Below are 22,573 nucleotides of genomic sequence, written 5' to 3' on the forward strand. Positions count from 1 at the left end.
TCATTTGAATATAATGCTCCTAGACTGATCAATGTGGAGAACCTGTGGGAATTTTCCGTATAATATTAAAGTCACACTCTCGGGAAGGGGTAAAGCGAATTTTAATTCTAAGCGACAATGACCTTTCCGCTTCGTATTAAAGTCGATGTAGGGATTAATATTCAAGACATATAATGCATTTCCAATGGGATATTCCCCTCGCTCTACACTAACGTACTCTCTTCCTTGAAGAAGGGTTTGGTAGGCTTCCAAGTACGCGCCTGAGTTGTAATTCGGTTGTATAGGTTTAGAGGGTAGTGATTGCCCGTCAACGTAGAAAGCTACAAAGTTACAATTAAAATGTTGAAAGTTATAAGGAGATTTCTTATAGTCTCCGTTAAAGGCGCTACTGGACACCATTCCCAGAATGAGCGTAGACGGAACTTCTCCTTGAAATACGTCGTCTATGGTCAAACTGAATTCTCCCTTAGCGATGGAAGCAATTTTCAAATTAGAAAACAAGTAGGGATACACGGCAGGGGACTTCTCCAACATTTTCACATGCGCCATGGTAAGGGCGGGATTGGGTCGCTGAATGCAGAGTTTAAAACTGGCATCGATAATTTGTATTTTGTAATCTTTACCCTCAGCTGACTTTAATCTAAATGAATCCTTACTAGGCCATAGTTTTAGGGAAAGTGCTACCCCGTTCAAAACCAAACGATCTTGTTGAAAAATATCTACGTGTAAGGAACCTTCCAAGTCTAAAATTTTTCCACCTTTGGTAAACTGATATCTTTGAAATAAACCGATGTTTATCCCTTTGATCGGGTCCGTATCGTCGGGATCAGAGGTGTCTTTAAAGTAGAGCTGAGACTGATGCACTTCATAGTTTTCGGAGGATGTAGATAGTAAGGTATCGATGTAGGCCTTGTAGGGATAATTCGTTCCCAGCTGTGACACTGGAGTCTGCTGTAGACTACTGTCCACTTGAGAAAAGATGCTGTGTAGAGGTAAGTTAGTCAAACCAACGGCATTCTCTTCGGTGATGGGGGTGTTCAGCGGGCTTAGTATTCTTAGCTTAATTTTTAAGCGACTGTTCTGAAGGTCCATGTATCCGGTGGAGAGAGGAGGAATGTTGAATTCCAAAGCAGAATACTCAGAAATTTGATTGATAGGTCTAAACTCTACCCATTCTCTTGTAAGTATGGTCGTGTCCGTCGGCGGAGGTTCAAAGATGGAGAGCTGATTCAGATGGTTTTCATTCATGATTAATCGTCGAATTGCGTGGTCAGCTTTGGCTTCTTGGTTCTAGGTTTAGAGTTTGCAGGTCCTCCCGGTGGACGATACATTTCTCGCTTTCTTATAAATTTTCGCTTTTTCGGTGAGGAGTTGTCGTTTTCACGTTCCAGTTCCGATTTAGCCATTTCGATTGCCTGAGCTACTGGGGTCACTAATTTCACGAAAGGGTGATGGTCCCTGGAAGGAGTTTCATGTCGGTGTTGCGAGCCGCTCCCCACAATGTACCTCCCTTTATAATCCGGACGCACCCTGCCAGCGGAAATGTCTTCAAAATGCTTGATCCATTTATTAAAATCGGGAACGTAAGGAACCCATTGCATTTTATCGTAGTCGTACACCTCTACTGAGCCCATGGTTTCTTTTTCCGCAAACACAAGACACACGCAAATGATTCAATACTTGTTGGAATCGGTCTTAACTGTTCGTTTCTTATAAAAACTCTGATGTTACGAAAGTCTTGTTTAGATATATCAAAGTAGAAGGGAGGGTTATAAGACTCCTTAATGTCCTTTGTTACATCGCAAGCTCGCAGAACCGGTATCATATTATTTCGAACATAACTGTCTTCAACTAAATCGCAGCATACGTACACTCGAGATACCACATTTTCTTTGGACAGACGAATGTTTACCTCTAAAAGTGCGCACTCCCAAGAACCGGTCAACATGTATTGCTTAGGTAGAGTAACGATAAAATCATCGGGAGTATTAGAGGGATGAAAATTTGACGAGTCTTTCCCGTCCAAAAATAAATACACAGTCATGTTTAAAGCGAATCGTGGCTCTTCTCTCTTATAACTTAAGATTCTCTGTCTCTCAAAATACGAATGAGTATCCTCGCTAAGTAATAATCTCTCAAAAGTCTTGGAATCAGTTCGCAGTGAGAGAGTAGTGTCTCTTTTTTTCTTGCAATTGAAATCCTCGGACTGATCAATTGTCTCATAACAAGTCGCCAACGTCGGAAATGAGAGCGATCGCGAGGTAAGATCGGAACATGTCCTTGCAGCAAGTGAGCCACGACATCGCAAAGAGCTAATATTTGTCGATCGCTTGCACTAGGAATCATAGTGCGCTGTCGACTGCGGTTAGCTTGTCTGAGAACTCTCAGAAAATTGGCATTCTGCATTATTTACAATTATATTACAATATTCATGCTGATTATTATTCTTTAAAAAGTTTTTTTTCCCTACACCCTTTCTTTTCACCAATTGGTATAATCCAGCGGGTTACAGGTAGGACACTGGAGCAGGCCTAATTGATTCAAATGATCATCGCGCATGAAACATGGAACGAGTGAATCGAAGTCAGGAATAGCTTTCCCTATTTCAGCCACATGAGACTTCAACTTTCTGTACTCGATCGGGCGAAGACAAAGTCCCTTTTTCGTTGGAGCAAGTGGTTCTTGGCCTATTGGTTGCCAGTACTGACGAATGTCCACACATGGATTGTCCTTTTTAATTGTGCAAAAAATGTTGGATCCCATGTGGTAATGTAACTCTTCATTCTTGTTCAAAGCATTATCAATCATGTCTAAAGCCATTGTCCATGTTTTAAAAATGTCTGGTTTTAAACTTATTCCCTTGCGGCTAGGATATCGATCGAATTCCCATTCGCGTAGATCTACTCTGTATTCGTTGTCTTTCGTCGTGTATACCTCCACGAAGCGTCCATTTTCTAACGATAACTTACAGCAAGAAGAAATCATGTTGTCATCGTGAATACTGCTGTATAAATGACGGAACACTAAAGTCTGTTCCGGAAAACGGAACAGGATGGTCGTCATATCCGAATCATAATGTACTTCCTGCTACGCTAATTACCTTCCTGGTCTACACTGCACCTCAGTTTGGAAACACTGTCATTTCCGAACATTTGTCTGATTGGATTATAACATTTAAATGATTTCATCTTATGAAATAAATACCAGGTCAAATGGAAATTTGTTTACTATAATAATTACATTTGATTTTATTCTAACAAGGATGTAAGAATAATGTTACAACATATTTAACTCAATAGTCTTTCCCGTCTGACACCATGTTAGCATAAACACAATTCTTTGACCAACGAAAATGTTCTTTGTAGGAATCATCGAAGGGTTCCCAGTCCTTGAGAGACAATCCACACGAAAAACAGGTGACTCTGTCTCCAATTTCGGTGTAGATGAAACCAGCTCTAGCCAAGTCCTTCTTGTTGGGGCCTTTGAGGAACTTTGGCCAATCTCTAAAGCTGGCATAACGTTCGGTAAAATTGGCATACTTTGGGTGTTTCCATTCGTTCCAGTTTAGTAGGAAAGGTGAAGAGATGTTATGGATTGACCTCCCTGCATTCATGAATTCGCCTGAGGTTGCTCGTGTGCCTGTTGACAAGACAAAATTTGCAGCGGGAGCCAATCTAGAAGGTACAGGTTCCGACGTATTAGGCTTGGAAAACACTGCAGAATCTGTCTCCAAGCAATGGGGTCTGCAATCTAATTTGGAAGTCATGTTGTCACCGTGAATACTGCTGGTCAAATGACGGAACACTAAAGTCCGTTCCGGAAACGGAACAGGATGATCGTCATATCCGATTCATAATGTATTCATCTTGCTAGACCGGAATTGATGGGTTGTCCTTCATCACATTGTGTGTTAATGTTGACTTGTACAATATTTTTATTTACGGGTGTAATCGTTTTCCGGTCTGAATACATGGATTCCCATTTATGTTACTCGATATAAGTTTTAAATGTTTCTTGAGCACTAAATCAATCATTGGGAAAACTCTTTCGATTCGTGTCTTAAACCGACATCTGTCTACAGCTAACATCATCCACTCTCCTCTACGGTTCTCGTAAGGAATGTTAATTATTATCACTTCATTTAAAAATCTTACACACTTTTTCATCTTTATCAAAATCAATTTTTTTTATCACCAATTCATATAATTAACCACAGTGTGCTAATTGTGTTGGATATCTTCATAAATCAAATGAAATCAAATAAATAACGAAGAAACGTTGTTCATCATTCAAATCCTCGCATTAATACTACTTATCAACTTCCTGCTACGCTCCTCCCTAATTACCTTCCTGGTCTACACTGAACCTCAAATTTTTTGAACCTCAAAGTGGGGTATAATGTCCCCCTTCATACTACTAAAATATGTTGAACATACCAAAGTTTTGTTTGGATGAAGACTTTTCTCCCGAGGGTTATTGTTGGTTCTCCCTGCCGTGGTGTCTGTAAGTGATTTATCGGAAGTTGTTTCAACAGGCGCTTCATCTTTGGTAGTTGTACTGGTTTGGAGGGTGGTTTTAATCTTGATAGTGGTAGAGGCTTTGATGGTTTTTTTTTGTTTGGTGTTTCATTGGTAGTTTCAAAAAATGGTAGTTGTAGTAGTTTATAAGAGAGAGAGAGAGAGAGAGAGAGAGAGAGAGAGAGAGAGAGAGAGAGAGCCAATGGACAGACAGACAAACTGAGAGAGTAAGACTACATATTGCTTTACCGGCACTTACATATAATATGTATATTAATACTCTAATCAAAACTTTGTTTTAATCTATTTCTGGAAAATGACTTACCAGCTCAAGACAGGTTTAGTCCATTGATACACAAAGTGACATATTCGCTTCTGTCCAGACTCTTAATTTTTATTCTGCATTAGACCTCTTGAGAAAAATCCCATGAAAATCTCTATTCTTTGTCCAAATATGTGGGTAAGATCCATCTTTGGGCAAATATCACATACTGATGAATCTGTTCAAATAAATACATGTATATGGATGCATGTCAACATTGAACCTTTTCCCTTACCATTTAAATAAATTTAAAAAAAAAAAATTAAATTAGAACAGATTTTTTGTGTAATTCCTATTTCAAACATATTTGAAACATTAACTTTCTGATCCCGTTATTGCTACTATGAGGAAAAGAAACACAATGGATTAAATATAGTTTTAATACACTTAATCACTTTGGGAAATGCTTCAAAGTTGAGGCCGGAAAAGCTTAAAAATTACTGAAAACTTGTCAGCTTCGTCCCCTTAACCCTACCAGAGCTCTGCCATGGACCCGATGGGACCTTAGGCGGTCCCCATACCCCTCACCCGATCCCCGATAACACAAACTCCTGGATCCGCCCCTGATGACAGCATTCATACACGAAAAAGTGCGGGATGTATATATAAAGGGCCATTCCAAGTGTTTTTCTATGTTTAGCGTCCGCGGACGGATTGGTTTTGAGATGTAAACATTAAAAAAAAAAACCCAATTGTTCATAAAATTAGATCGCTTTTTCATATGTCGGGCTCAGGATTGCATTTAAAAAATCCGGATCAGAAATCAAATATAACAACATTCAAAATGGAAATCATATAGTAGGTATTTGTTATTTTTGTTACAAAATGAAGAACACTGCATGAAAAACAGCTTTACAACCCATATAAATATATTGTAAATTTTATATTTACATTACCTTTAATTGTATTTACAAAAATTTACTTACCTAAGACAAAGAAAATAAAGGTAACCTTTACTTGACTTTACATAAAAGTAAATGAATTGTAATGGCCTATTTTACAAAGCATTTTTTTCCAGTATAGTTAATCTTTCAGTTTTGTAAAACTGGCTTTACAACAATTCAATTATGAAATTTACTTTTAAGTTATGATAATTAAATATAGTTGTAAAGACATCTTTACTTTTGTAAATCTAATGTAAAGTTTCATTTACACTTTAAATTTAAAAAAAATGTTTAGCGATAATACCATTCAAGCTTTCAGAGTACCTTTTAAGCTTATTACATAAATGTCTTTAATCATTAGAAAATTAAAATGCTTGGAATAAAAACCAACAACACCATTTAAAACATCATCATAATAACTCTTTATTTCAGTAGAGACATGATATTATATGATATTATATAGTTCATAAAGGATGACATTTATTCAATGCAAAAAAAAAACCACAAACTGATGGCTATTTGAATATTAAGACTGTTTAGAACAATTTTCCCAGTCCTGAATTATAGATGTCACCCTTAAAAAGACACAATCTACATAAACTGTTCAGGAAGCGTTGGAGGTTCTTCATCCTTAAGACTTCCACGAGTCCTTTTAGAAAGCAGTCTTTTACTCCTGACTGGACAAGTCTCCAGGAACTTTTTGTCCAGACTGTCTTTAACACTCCGGAAGCTTTCACTTTCCCAGGAAAAAGGGTGGGAAATAAAGCCATCATCCCCTTCCTCGTCGCTACTCATGTACTTATGCGCTGACTTGCTGGAAAGTAATCCACGCACAAGCTCCTTCTTGTCCTTGGACCAATTTGTTTTCTTGTCCAAGGCAGACAGCCGACGTCTAAGTGTCTGCAATGATGAACAAAGATAATGGACTTTAAAATAGTTTAAATTCTTTTGAAAAAAGAAAGAACAAAAAGCCTGATATGCCTCTTAAATCAGCTTCTCGTATCACACAATCATAATAAAGGTAGAATCCCAATAATTATACCCCCGCAAACGAAGTTTAGGGGGGTATATTGGTTTCACCCTGTCCGTCTGTCCGTCTGTCTGTAGACGCAACTTTGTCCCCCCTATAGAATTTTTTATTACTGCATGGAACAGTTTGAAAATTTTTACATATGTTGAACACCATCTGAAGATGTGCACCTGCAATTTTTTTTAAGATCAGACAAGATTTAATGATTTTATGACAGTTTTCAGTTTCCTTATTCTATATATTGTACACTAATGTTGAAAAGTAAGGGAGGTAATCCTTACAGATTTTATTAATTAATTAATAGAAAACACTCTAAAATATATTTATATAAATACATCCAGATGGAGTTTTTTGTCTTTATGTCTTAATTAATAAAAAAAAATTTTTTTTATAAGTATTCTATCAACTGACAATGCAAAGTTTTTGTTTGTCAATGATAAATTCTTAGGAGCTAATAAGAACATCAAAGACAAGTGTGGCTGAATTCATTTGTCCCAAGGGAGCCATTATCTGAGCCATGGTTCAGATGGAGCATGTGTTTAGGGGAAATTGATAATCTGTAAAATGGGTGATGGTTTTGGGGCTATTTTAAAACTGTTTCATGTAAACCAAAAGGTCTATCATTATAAGGAAATATATAATATAATTATTAATAAAGAAGTTAAACTATTTTTAGAGGTTGTTTAAATTTATTTGTCAAGTAAATTGATGAAGTGACCCTATTGGGCATTAATTTAAATGAAATTCAAAATTACTGATATGATTGTAGTGTTTTGGCAATTTTAAAATTGTTTGTAATATTAAATTTTCTTTTTTTTACATATTTTTACATAGTATGGTAATTATGGTAATGTTTTGGGAGTTTATTAAATTTAATAAGTTCATCAAAGAAAATCATAGTCCTATGGGATCAATTTTCTGATATGGAGTTCCATTGTGCCATAGGAGAAAGTGAGGAAAATTTGAAACAACTAATTGCATCTGTCAAGACTCTTATTAGAAAGATAATGAAAGTTTTATCAACAGAAGAGCATTGCTTGGCTACCGGTATTTCTATTCACTGCAAAGGAAGGGGTTATTGTCATTTTGCTGGTTTTTCTTTAAATCGATTAAATTAAAAAAATATATCATCAAATACATACATTTGTAAATGTATTACTGTTATAGATATGTATTTACAGTGAAATTCTAACAATTTTAAATTTAATTTGTGTTTTTAATTTTTGTTAACTAATTTTTTTTTTTACAATTCTAGAAAAAAATTGTTGTATGTGTTCCAAACCTTTATTAATCAATTCAATTATATGTCCAATTTGAAATTAGCCTAGCGGGGGTATTAGTCCCATTAGGACAGTTCTAGTTAGAATTAAAATTATTTAGAAATATCTGAACTGTTGAAATTAAATATGACATGTTAAAACCATTCTCAAATCTAATATTACCTTTTTTTTCTCTCATAGGTTGCCTGCCTCTTTTTGTGAATTTCTGCCTTGTTTTTTGACACTCTGTTTTCTGTCTCCTTCTTCGAGGTGAAATATCTTTTGATGGCACCTGCAAAAAAATTAATCAATAAGAAATGTTCTCAATATAAAAAATCAAACAAGTAGTTTTGAATCAATACTGTTATCAGGCCAGAGTAAGCTGGTTCACCTTCTCAGTAGACTGAGAAATAAATCATATTAAATAACTGTATCACGAAATCATGCATGTAAGAAATCACTTGATACATTAGTGAAAGACAACGTAATTTCAAGCCAAACAATGAAGAAACTCCTTCAGTGCTCGCTTAGTTTGTCTAAACTTAGAAATATTCACAAACGTGATACATTTAATGGAATTAGAAATGTGATTATGGAGCAATGTGAGGGGTCAAAGGTCCCTAGAATCTCAATCTCAAAGGCAGTTATAGACAAACTAATTGCATATTTAAATGCATGATATGTTTTATGTGGCTGACTAGTAGTGATGACTACTGACTAGTATATTAGTATAATATCATATAATAAAAGTGTGCATGTTTTGCTGTTTAGGTTTTTCCAATCAATATTTTATTCACAGGTGAGCAATGTGGCTCATGGACCTCTAAATTTTATTGTTTAAGGTGTAGAATTAAAAAAAATGATTTACATTGTGTACAGCATTTAGATTACTGAACCATTGAAACATTTTTTTACCATCTAATTCAATGAATGATAAAGATTATGAAATTTCGAGACTTTTTGGTTGGGGGTGGGGTTGTTAAGATGATTGTACTAAATTTATTTCTATGGAAAGGTATCATTTTATTTTGATATATTAAATCCTAAGACTCAACATTACTCAGTTAAAAATCTTTTTCTCTGATTGAAACCATGGTTTTGAAATTTTAAGGCATTATTTTGAGAAAATTGTGTAAAATTTAATGCCGCTTTTCATAGCAATAGAATGTAAAATGTTGGTTTAATGATAACAATATAAATATCTTTGTTAATGTGAATGATTTGTCATATAAAAGTGATACATTCATTCGTATGTTTTTGATTTTATCCACGAAATATTCGTAATAAATCTCTAGTTCGAATTTTGAATGAATTTCATTTGGGTTATATGTATATATAAGTGGTGATCTTCAAATTGGTATGGAAGACTGGCAACTTTTTTGTAATTTTTGAAACACATGTTTGACTTGTGAAATATAATGACAAATTACAAATTTAAGTTTGAACCCATAATTACAAAGGGCTGGAGATACCTTAAATAGATACACATCCAGTAGCCCCAGTAGTACCACTACCACTAGTTGTACATACTCCCCACCTCTGGATGAGAACTGGCCACCCGCCAGTTCTGCACCATTTACCAACGTTGAGGATTCTATCCTGACGACTTTCAGGTAATTTAATTGATTTCACTATACACATATATATATATATATATATATATATATATATATATATATATATATATATATATATATTGTTAACTCTCTCTCTCTCTCTCTCTCTTACACATATGACTAAATGAACAATTAGGTATATAAATGAATATATATATACTATCTGATAAATAACATTAATTTTAACATATTTTTTGTATTTGTTTAAGAGAACGAGTCTAAAGAAATACGAAGCTCTTAACCGGAGGTTTACAGAGCCACGGGTCACTGCAACGCGGGAATTTTAAGTTTTAAAGGTTCTACAGAAGAGAATAATGCAGGACATGGAACAAAGTGAGATAATAGTTAATTATCTAACCGATAAATATGGCGGAGATGAACCAGAGAAGAAGCGGGGTAAGTTTATTTCCCTTCGATAAGCCCAATCGCTTGCGATATGAAAAAAACAATTATCAATTTTTATACAGTGAAACATAAAATTACTATTCGAAGTTAAATTGGGTCTCCAGAAACAAATGTTTCTGGATATAGAACAGCTTGAAATAATAATCAGGAGATCTCACCGGCAAGTATGGATATGAGATCGAAAAGTGTTTATATAAGTAAGAAACTTGTTGTAAACATTGCTTGTGAAATGAAAAAAAGGTATTGACCTTTATTTTTTATGTACTTAAAGTCTAGAGATTTGCAGAGAACTAGTGTTGGTGAGCATAGGATTAAGTTGAGTGATGGAATGCCGTTCAAGGAGGCGCCGCGGAGAGTTCCACTATTTAAGAGAGAGATTCTAGATCAAGAAATAAGGAAACTACTTGATCAGGGAATAATTGAGAAATCCAGCAGTCCATGGTCGTCGCAACTTGTTCTTGTACAAAAGAAGGATCAAAGTTGGCGAGTGTGCGTGAATTATCGTAGACTGAATGCAAAGACGATAAAGGATGCATATCCGATTCCTAGGATAGATGATAACCTGGATGCGTTGGCTGGATCAGTTTGGTTTTCGTCATTGGATTTGAATATGGCGTATGAAAGAAATGTTCATTTTTTAAGAAAGAAGTGTCATTTCTCGGATATGTGGTTTCTGAGACAGGAATCAAGACAGACCCTGCCAAAACTGAATCAATTGAAAAGATACCAACACCAAACAATGTCACAGAATTACGAAGTTTTCTTGGATTAATATCTTATTATAGGAAATATATAAAGGATTTTGCCAGTATTGCAAAATGTTTGCACTCTCTAACGAGCAAAAACAACAAATGGATATGGACAGAGGAGTGTGATCGAGCTTTTGAAGAACTAAAGAAGAAATTACAAAATGCGCCAATTTTAGGATATCCAGATATTAATGATGGAAGTTTTATTCTAGACACAGATGCAAGTAATGAGGCCATAGGATGTGTTCTTTCACAAATTCAGAATGGAAGAGAAAAAGTTATAGCTTATGGAAGTAGAACATTGAGCTCCGCTGAGAAAAACTATTGTGTAACCCGAAAGGAAATGTTGGCAGTGATTTACGTTGTGAAATACTATAAGCATTATTTGTTAGGAAGAGAATTTATCTTGAGAACGGATCACGGATCGTTAACTTGGCTTCATAAATTCAACGAACCAGATGGACAAATATGCCGATGGTCACAACAATTTGGACCATATAACTTTACAATCATTCATCGGGCAGGAAAACAACATGCAAATGCTGATGCACTTTCAAGATTACCCAAAGAAGGATCAACTGAGGGAATGTGTAAACAGTGTAAAGAAAATCATAAAAACTATGATGGTGATTTTGTGACACGTGTGAAAGATCTGCGGGAAAATTCAAATGATACCAAAATGACGAACGACATCATATGTGATATTTTTCAGCTATTCAATGTGACAAATGAAGAGAAAATTGATTCTGAGCCTGAGGAAGTAACAACTTAAAAAAGGAAACAAAATCGTCCACGTCGCGCAAAACAACGAGAAATACCTGATTTACGACTTACTTATGAGGAAATCCGAAAACAACAAGAAAATGACACAGGAATTGGACCTATTCTTCAATTATTTGAAAAATATGGATCTGAAAATAAACCACCTACTAGTGAAGAGACAAATTTTGACCCCGAGTGCAAATTTTGGTACAACAGATGGGAAATATTGGAGATATATCAACGTGTTTTGTGTATCAAGTGGGTTGAAATTGAAAATGTGAAATTAAGAGATATATCAACGTGTTTTGTGTATCAAGTGGGTTGAAATTGAAAATGTGAAATTAAGGATTTGTACACCAAAGAATATGCGTGACGTAGTGATGTGGTACCTACATGATTCGCCAGTTTCTGGATATCTTGGAATTCAGAGGATTATTCGAAAAATGAATCAAAGTTCGTATTATTGGCCAAAAATTCGAGAATTTGTGACTGATTATGTGAAATCGTGTCATGTGTGTGAAGAAAGGAAAAACCCACAACGAAAAAAACGAAGTGCTATGGAATCATTTATAAGTGGAGGAAGTTGGGGAAGAATTGCAGCAGACATCGCTGGACCGTTTCCAAAATCTGAGAGTGGGAATGTGTATATTCTTGTGGTAGCAGATTACTTTACCAAATTTGTGGAAATATTCCCGATTCCAAATATGGTAGCCGAAACTGTAGCCAATGTTATATTCAAAGGATGGATTAAACGTTATGGATGCCCTTATGCTTTGCATACAGATCAAGGCCTACAATTCGAAAGTCAACTTTTTCAAAACTTGTGTTCATAACTTGGAATCCATAAAACCCGTACAACTCCGTTTCACCCAAGATCAGATGGAATGGTAGAAAGGTTGAACCGCACAATAAAGGATATGCTGTCAAAATACATTTCATTACATCAGAATGATTGGGACAAATTCATCGATGGACTTTCAATGGCTTACAACAGTACAGTGCATGAAACAACTGGAATAAGTCCGTTCAGAATGTTATTTGGAGCAGAAATGGTGATGCCTGTGAATTGATTCTGTGGTCAGGATAACAGTGTCATTAGTGATCAAATCAACTACCATAAATATGTCCGTGAGTTAAAACATGAATTAGAAAAGTGTCATGAAGTTGCGAGGGAAGAAACAAAGAAAAACAGCCAAAATCAGAAGAGATGCTACGATCTTTATGTGAAAAATATTAAGTATTGTGTTGGTGATATTGTGTGTCGTTTCCAACCACAACAGATACTAGGAACAAAACTTAAATTGGCAAGAAATTTGAGTGGACCGTGGATTGTGACTAAAAAACTTAGTGATGTCTCAGCTATGTTAAGGCGTCCATAGAAAAATAGCGATATTTATCACATAAAATGTTAGCCTTTGAACAATCTTGGTATTCTACTCCAAACATTTGTTAAACAAAGTGATATTTTATCGATTATACAAATTAAATAATTTGTTATCGGATGAGCAATTTTTGAGTCTCTTGGGAATACCCTGTCACGTGATGCTGCTAAAAATAGATGAACCAGGAATAATACGAAAAAATGCAAAGTGCAAGGGCATAACATAAACAAATATAGTTATTTCTGTTTCTAACTTGTAAAATGAACCTTCAAAATTTCGAAAAGTGATGGGAGCTTGAAATATTCAAGTAAGAACAATTATTAAATTCAATGTAAACAGTGTATGAACAGCAATTTACTGGGATTTCCCAGCAGCATATACAGTGATATAGAGGTGGAGGTATAGGCGATGACGTAATTATTAGGGTCACCTAGAGGGTATTTTTAGAAAAGGTAGCAATATAGAGGTCGTGTTCTCATTGGTGGACTGGATATAGAGGTGATGACGTAGTTACTATTGAGGCCCTATAGAGGGGGACTTTTTAGAACAGTAAATTTATAGAGGTCGTGTTCTCATTGGTTGCTTTTAGAAAGGGAGGTTGAATATACAGATTTAGTGAGCATGTGTAAAAAAAGTAGGAGGTTTTAGGTTATGACGAAACCATAAGATGATTCTATGGTTTGAGAGCATGCGCTGTAGTATCGATAACGTAAAATAGATGATATTAAGCAATACGTGAATTTTATTTAGAAAAAATAGATCGATTTGGATGACCTATTTTGAGCAAACAGTGAAAATAAGGTGTACTTACCTGTGCACAGAGAGAGATATTTTAATAAAAAAAATTACATGAAAAAATGAGGTGATGTAGCATGCGCACTTGAACATTAAAAAAGGGTGTATATTAAAAAAAATTTAGGGTATATTTTAAAGAGTAGTTACAATTTTTTATCATTTTTTAAAATGCCCTTAACACCAAACGATTCAACTCCTTCGGCTGCGGTAAGCGGGCTGGATACTGCTTTACCAATCCCTGAGCATGAAGACTGGGATTGGGAAATAGCAATGGATCCCTATCCTTCTGGGAGGTTAAGAGACATGGATGGTAGACTAGTGTATATGTTTGATTATAAGTACGAACAGTACTTACAAAATCTACAAGACCAAAAAGAAGAAAAAGAAGAAAAAGAAGAAGAAGAAGAAGAAAAAGAAGAAGTAGCAGAAGAAGAAGTAGAAGAGAAAGAAGAAGTAAAGGAGAAGAAGGAAGAAGAAGAGGAAGACAAGAGAAAAGAACAGTAGCTTCTTTGAAACTCAAATATTTCAACGGTCGTTTTAACGGCCACCAAATTTTTCGAAAAGATGTCTCTAATACAATGAAACGTGTGCATTAGAGGAAAAGTATTATTCGAGTACAGTAGGTGAAAAGGTTTTTTTTTCCCACCGAATGTACTGTATAATGAAAGATTTTTTCTTGACAACCTACAGTTAATTTTTTCATATGCTTAATCAGTTAAGTTTGTGATAAATAACTGTAGGAAGCAAGAAAATTGAAAAAAAAATAACGGAAATTATATGCTTTTTGAGAAGAAAACAAATTAAAATTATGTTCAATATTTTTTATATAACATTTTTTTAAAAAAAAACATAATTTTTATAAGAATAGGTTTTATATATAGAACATAATTGCTATCATTTGTTATAATGTCTAAAAAAAAATAAGTGAATGGTATTGCATAAACGTGATGAAATAATAATGCCCTTATACGTATTTTCTACAAAGAATATTTTTAGAAATGATAAATACAGACATATATATATATATATATAAGACAAAATTCTTTTTTGAGATATAGGTATTTTTCATTTCACATCTAGACATCAGTGGAAAAGGTAAGTTTTTAAATCATGATAAATTACTTAATGATGAGAAAAGAGAGGTAACTCTACAAACTATACAAGCACTGCGAAAATTTCCCGTTAATCCATTAAATACATGATATCCTCAAGTTCTTGTTCAATGTTATCAACTCTCGATTGTAAGTCTGTTAAGCGTCTTTCAATTTCTTCTTTCTCTTCTTTTAACTCTTCTTGTCTATGAATCATCCTCTCCAATATAACACTGTCAATGTCAATTTCCATTTGTTCTGCCGTTTGCTCTTCTTCTTCTTCTTCTTCTTTTTCTTCTGTTTCTTGATGTTGTGTTTCTTTATTTCTGAATTGCTGTAGGCCTTCACAAGAAGTACCTACTTCTTTGGTTGATTTTAAGGAGAGATTGGAGTTACTGTAATTATATAAAAAAGAGGAGGGTCAATGTTACATAAGTTTATATTTTGTGCTTAAAATAAGTGAAAATTAAACAAAGAAAAACATTCGGTAGAAAAAAAATTGTTTTATATAAAAAGTTTTTTTAAATATTTTTTTCTATATTAAATTATCCTTTTTTTCATTTGCTTTAAATAAAATGCATACCTGACTGTGAAATGCATGGTATTTTCTGTAAACTGTATGGTAATGCTGTTATTAGCTGTCAAGTCATTTCTAAAAAAAAAATGAAGAAATGAATATTAAAAATTTAAAAGGATAAATAAAGACAAAAATAAATAAAATAAAATCTGCATAGATGTAAAAAAAAACTACTTACATAATAATTACTTCCATTTTTTTTTGGAGGGTGAATTGAATTGTTCAGATCTGGTCAGAAAAAAATGAACTTGTCCTATTGGGTTTAAGATTGCAAGGTGATTTTCTTAAAATTTAATTTGATTTTTATAAAAAAGAGATGCATTTTCCCTCCAATTTTTTGTACTGTTTAAGTTTTTTCTGATTGGATATTGGTTTGGTTTTGTTATATATTGTGAATGTTGAATTTCCCTCCAAAAACTATTTTACTCCTACTCATTGGATACAAAAAACAAATTTTTTGCAATTAGTACAGCGTAAGATTTTCTGATTGGATATTAGCGCTGTCTTGTTATACATTGTAAATGTTAAATTTCCCTCCAAAAACTATTTTACTTTTTCTGATTGGATGCAGAAAATGAGTTCTTTGCAGCTGGTACAGTGTATTGAAACAGGTTAATGATATGTATATTATCCTACGGGTGTAGATAAAATTGATACCGTAACCCTTTCAAAGTTTGATAAGATTGTACTTATAATGATGTGTAACGTGACGAGAAAAATTTTTTTTTGTTAAGATGACATCGATTTCAAAAATTGAAAGAGAAGCGCATAGTTTTCAAAAATTGAATACAATACTTGATACATTGGTAATGGGTTTTGTAACATTAGTTTAAATTTTTTTGCGTATATTTAAGAAAATGCTGAATAAGTGAAATACTTTTTAAATAGGATGACATTATTGAATGAGAAGTGCAAATCACCCCTCACCCCCCCCCCCCTTTTTTTTTGCAATTAATTGTAAGAATGAATCAACCCATGGATGTGATATGCTTTGACTCTGGTAAAAGGGCACAAAGCTGCTGACTTTGTATTTTTTCACTTCTTTTGGAAAGGTTTGACCTAATAAAAGTAATTGCATTTACAATAAAACCAGCTCGATTAGAAACTTTTTTGACCTAATGGGTCAAGTTAATTTCTACTTTTATTCAATATTTTTGTATTAGTGATTTCGGTTGACAAATAATTGTGCTAGTTCAATTTATTTTAACACAGATTTACTACACTTCACTTAATACAATGAACTGTTGCTAAAAAAAGGGCACATTTTATGTCATCATGTATAGGTCAGCTCTCTTCAAGTTTTGAAACTTTGGGGGTTCTTCAATTATAGGATCAATTGCTACACCCGATTCTCCATTATCGTTTTTGACTCTCTAATGTTATGAGGGTCACAATTTAACTATATAAGTAAAGGTAAAAATTTTATCAGTACCGCACTTTGACTTCATTTCACACCGAGTATCTTTTATTACGTGTTGAATTGTAAAAATGCAATTTGCTGTTTTTCTCCTGTTCGGAATTGTTGGACTGTCGGTCCAACAATGTAATAATGTGAACCGTTGTTGTCGGGAAACCGCTCGCGGGTTTGATTGCGCCTTGAAGAGGGATCCATGTTCCTGTATTTCTCTGTGCGGGGTGGCAGACAACAAGATTGTGGACATTGGCCGCGCTACCCACAGAATATTTGCTTCAGAGAAAATAATTGTCCATCAGCAGAGCTCCACAGTCTTTACAAGGATGCCATGTCAAGGTATGTTTTTGACAATATTTATTCAAAGATATCATATTTTTTATGTTAAAAAATAGTTACAAAAAAAGGGGGGGGGGTGAGGATTATGAATTTGTAACTGTTTACAAAAAGACTCAAATAAAAATCTGAAATAAAAGAAATGTTAAAATTAAGTATAAAATAAAAAAAAACTATGCTATTTTATAAGTAAAAAAAAATAATTATGGGGTGAGAAGACTATTTCGGAAAAATGTCGGGTTTTACGTCATCCCTCTTCAACTATTGAACTTTATTGAGCGCGCATTCTTCGAAGCAAAATGGTAGGTAGATGACATGTGGATTGTCATCCCGACACTTAGAATTTTATATTTTAATATTGGGGGCTTGATGGAATGAAAATACTTGTTAGATTGTGAAAGGTGTTTAATGTACTTAACTCACGACCCATTTATTTTCCCATTAAAAGATCGGATTGCAGACGACGGTTACCTGTCAAATTGTCATACCCCGCGATTTAATTTACGGAACACGAGGTCACATTTTTTTTAGTTGATGCATTGCATCATTGAAGGGTGGGGAAAAGGAATAAACTGAAGAAAGTTAACAGATAAAGAAGAGAATACCTTGTGTTTTGTCATAAAAAAATACCTACATATTTTTTCTCAACTCGATTTACCATTCGAATTTCATCATCGATTTTTTTGGTAACATGATTACACACGTGGGGGCCAAATTTCGATAAAAAACATTCACACCATGATTTTCACACACTATGTCAGAATATTTAGATTTTTTATGATTAAAAAACAATTTCACTTAAAAGAGCAAAAATATTAAAGCAATGCATATTTAATATGTATATATTTTTTTTGTTTTGAAGAACCGTCCAATAGCCATCGTGCGACCCATGAGGCGACAGCCAGTGAGACCAGCGCCACCGGAGGGGATGATCGTAGTTCATCTCCCTCCGAGGACCCCGTCCCCTCCGGTGAGCCTGTCTCCACCGCCCTCCCCATTCAGAATGCCAGTGAGCCCTCAGAGAGGAGCGAGGCCCCAGCCACCAGCGAGGCCCCAGCCACCAGCGAGGCCCCAGCCACCAGCGAGGCCTCAGCGACGAGCGTGGCGGCCACCGGGGGCCGCCACTTCCACACCGGCCTCCAGAGGACCCCCACACCCAGTAGTGGTACGCCCACCACCACCACCCCAGGGAGTTCCAGCCCACAGGAGGAGGCCGGTGTGGAGACCACCGGGGGCCGCCACCGCTACCCAGGCCGGGAGGAGGAGGCCACGACACCAGTAGAGGAGGGGGCGAGGTCTACAGGTAGAATAGGTAATTCTACCCACCCCTCCTCTACTGGTTCAACACCACCTGATGTTTCGCCTAGTTCTACCACACTCATATTAGGTAATTTGCAATCAAATACTTATCATATGAATTTAAATTACCTTTACTTTTTATTTTTACTTGTGTTGTTTCTTCCAATAAGTATTTATAGATTTATCATTTATTCTCAAAAAAGCAGTTTGATACTAGACAAAAAGCCATAAATATGGCTGGTGTTTATAAAGAAACCTGTATTTTAAACTCTTATGAATCAAACAATATTGACATGGATGAATATTTTTCTGATTCATCTTTTAGTAATGATTATGCATCTATTGCATCTATTGTATCAGTATCAGAAAATGAATTATATTTGGAACCAATTACCAAGACTATAATAACCAAACTTTAATTTTTTTTTCAGTCACATCCATTTCCATTTCCATCTGCCTTATCATCACCATCATATTTATTGTCATTAGAAGAAAACGCCACACTACCATCCATAGATTACCTTCACCAATACCATTTATCCAGGAATCCCCTATCTATACTCCACCTTCACCACCTTTAAGTATTGACATGTCAACGCCATTACATACACCCTCATTGTTTTCAACCAGTACATCAAGTTCAGAGATATCATTGTTTGATGTTTCAACGGTTCCTGCAGCAGCTTCTTCTAAACCATATTATGAAGAACACTGTGAAATGTCAACATTTGGTAATATAAATAGAAGGGTAACGAGATCAATGGTACAAAAGAAAAAAGATTAAATCATTTTTTATAACTCAGTTTTTTTTGGGAAGGGGGTGATTTTTGGAAAAATTTTTAATAGACTTATTTTTTTTCTGGGGATGGTAGGGGTATTTTTTAGGAAATTTTGTTTACAGACTCAAATTTTTTTTATTTTGGAAATTTTGGGGTAATTTTTTATCTAAAAGTAAAGATAAGCTACTGCAGGAACTGTCGAAACATCAAAATACAGAATGTTAACATTTATTCTATGAAGTATTTAAAAAGATTTGATAGTTTTGCTACATTATTTGAATTATTTTGTTAACTTAACAATAAGTATACATTGAATTATTTTTTTTGTAAGCTTTACAATAAGTATATATGTATGGCTGAGTTTAACAATAAGTATACATTTGAATTATTTTGTAAACTTAACAATGAGTAGATTTGTATGGTTGTGTTATGTAATTACACGCCACTTTTTGTTTTACTAAAATTTAAAAAATGTATATAATTATACATGGTGATGTATTTTTTTTAAAATAAAATTAAGGATGTGACTAATTTGTAAAAACTAGGCGAAACATCAGGTGTCATTATGTTAAATTGATTTTTTTTATGTTTTTTTAATTTTGTTTTACAAATTTTTACATGTGCACATTGATGTGCCAAATTGTTTTTTAATTTTTACTTTAAAAATATGATATTATACTACAGTAGGTGCCATTTCTTAATTCTAGTCTTTTTTTTTACCAAAACTTATAAAACTATTTTTCAAAATATTTGGTGTAATTTTATATTATGTAATTAATTTCTTAAGATACCATTTTTGCTGTTTATTGTAGTATAATATCATGTGTATATTTTATATTGTAGTTATACGATGCATGGTCATCCATTTAATAAATTTCGTAAAAAAAACTATCTTTTTTTCTGTTGTTCTATGGAGAAGGGAAAGATAATTTGAAAAACCAGGCAGTAGAGTTATCGTTCTTTTTGCAGTGATTAAAAAAGGGGGGGGGGGGGGGGAAACAACAGACAATGATGACTTTAAGAAAAAAGAAATAAATATTTGAAAAGCAAAAAAAAAAGAATCAGAATATGTTCATCTTTTTTTTATATAGATGTCAGATTTCCTATGCAAGTACTGCGGCTTGATATTTAAGAATCACCTTGAAGGTCAAATGCATGAAGATGGACATAACCGCCCAATGCTATCGAATAATGATGATGATGACCCAGTAATGATATATAATTGTTACCAGTAACTAATCTTAATTACATAATCATACATTTTTACTCAGTTTTAGAATATTAATAGTAAAAATCAACGATTTCATCTTACTATGAATTACGGAAATATCACATCCTTAAACGTTTTCAATTTTAATATTATAATTGAATTATTGTTTCCGGATTAATCAAGAAAGTAAAAGTAAGTAGTAAAATCATAAAAAAAAGACCATTACACTATTGAGATTAAATTGCATATTCATTTTATGAGTACACATGAATATTTTTAAACTAGATGAACACCTTCTTCTTATGCGGATACTGCGGATTATTGTTTGACGATGACAACGAAGGTCAAAGACACGAGAGTGAACACGATCTTCATCATGACGGTGAAAAGGGGGCAACATTCCATTCAAAAACAGTTATTATTTTTTACTTGCTTTTTTTTTATTGATAACCTGCAACACTGAAGAAAAATGGAATATTATTACATTGCATATTTCAAAGCAAATACACTCAACCTTGTTTATAAATGAGTCACACTATAAAAAGAATTGCAGGTGGGTTTATCAAGTAATTGGGCACAAATTAGCCATGCATTGAAGAGATTTCAGTGCATGTTTTTTTCTCTTATAGTTAACAAGGTACACATTCCATGCAATATACCTCAAAATGTGTAGTACAATGACTTTTAAAAAATAATTGATACAACCACTTTTTTTTGTTGACCAAGTTTTATATGTTTGAAGATAGAACATTTTTTAAATCCAAAATTCCTGTAGGTGTTGGCACGATAAAAGATTCCCTCATTGACAAAATATTCATTACAAAGGCACTGGTCTAAATTCCAGACTGTAAACTTAAAACAAATCAAAAACAGTAATATAATGAATTTATTTTTCTGAACTTCTACATTTTTGCATGAAAATAAGAATTTTTTTTAAGCCTCTACTGTTTAAGTTTGTGTGATGCATGGTGAACTCACCCTATATTCTTTGTAATACAGATTAATACATTACGCATAAAGGCAAGAACAATTTCACAAAAAAAAACATTTTATTATAAAAATTTTAAACCGTGTTTTGTAGGATCAAGAACATCATTGCCACCACTGTGATAAAGTAATGAGCAATGAACAGGACCTGATGTTTCACGAATTAGCTCATGATTTGGATCAAATGGAATACAGCGGTGAAGGTCCATGGTCCCCATTGATTCCCAATTCAACATGTGAACCTATGGAAGAGGACCATGTTGCAGATCAAGAAATGGCTCCTGAATCCATGGAATCCGATGAAGCATCAACCTCTACTAGAACCAACTCATCTCAAATTGGTTTTGGCGGTGTGAAAAAAATACCATATACCATTCAAAAAGTAGGAGAACGAACTATAATGAAAAATAATGCTATCGATGTAAACTACAATATTCGGTTTAATGCAGAAAACCCTGAACAAGGAATGAGGCTGACTGATCTGCTTCGTGAATTAGAAGATATGTTTGACAACATTCTCAATGAAACAGCTCGAGGACTTGACCCTTTTTTGGATCTTGGACGAGTCATCATTCATCACATGGGATTGTACAATCCTGTGTATGTACCACTAAGGCCCTTGAAAGATCTTACTGGAAAAAGTGTGATGGAGAACTTACAAAATGTCTTAAACAGCCATGAAAATCTTTCTCTAGATAAAAGTTTTTATTTAAATGTGGGGTTTATTAAAGTTCCAAAGGGCGGTATAGCAGGCAAAAATATTAACAAAGTTGCTGACGGCAATGATTCTCTCAGAATCAAAAGATCATGTATCAAAATTCAAAACACAGATGAATTATGCCTTGCTCGAAGCATTTGCATGGGGTTTTTCAAATTACATCAAATTCCAACATCTGAATGGCAGAAATTAGCACACCAAAGTGACAAAGGAACAATAGAAGAAAAAGTAATGGAATTGCGGAAATGTCCTATTTGGTTCTACAAAGAATTAATGAAGCACAACAAAACGAATAATGAACGTCAAAAAAAATTAGCCATTTTGTTATGCCAGAAAGCCAATGTAAGCAGTGAGAGACGTCTGTCCATTCAAGACATTTATGCTTTTGAGAACGTATTGAATGTTGATATTCTAGTTGTCAGTGCCACTACTGGTAACAAATTC

The 22,573-nt window shown here is 34.2% G+C and overlaps 2 protein-coding genes across 2 annotated transcripts; one reads left to right on the forward strand and one right to left on the reverse strand.

The window, feature by feature from the left end:
* Positions 1-1,248, reverse strand: LOC117688389 (uncharacterized protein F54H12.2-like). Its single transcript, XM_034466434.2, has one exon. It carries the CDS (start codon positions 1,246-1,248, stop codon positions 1-3), a length of 1,248 nt encoding a protein of 415 aa, XP_034322325.2.
* A 15,751-nt stretch (positions 1,249-16,999) lies between these two features.
* On the forward strand, positions 17,000-19,333 carry LOC117685475 (uncharacterized). The gene is made up of 3 exons (XM_066085052.1): positions 17,000-17,139; positions 17,958-18,523; positions 18,867-19,333. The coding sequence occupies exons 1-3, from the start codon at positions 17,000-17,002 to the stop codon at positions 19,217-19,219; spliced, it is 1,059 nt and encodes a 352-aa protein (XP_065941124.1). The 3' UTR covers positions 19,220-19,333.
* The last annotated feature ends 3,240 nt before the right edge of the window (positions 19,334-22,573 follow it).

Source organism: Magallana gigas, chromosome 1, assembly GCF_963853765.1.
Source record: "Magallana gigas chromosome 1, xbMagGiga1.1, whole genome shotgun sequence".
Taxonomy (NCBI): domain Eukaryota; kingdom Metazoa; phylum Mollusca; class Bivalvia; order Ostreida; family Ostreidae; genus Magallana; species Magallana gigas.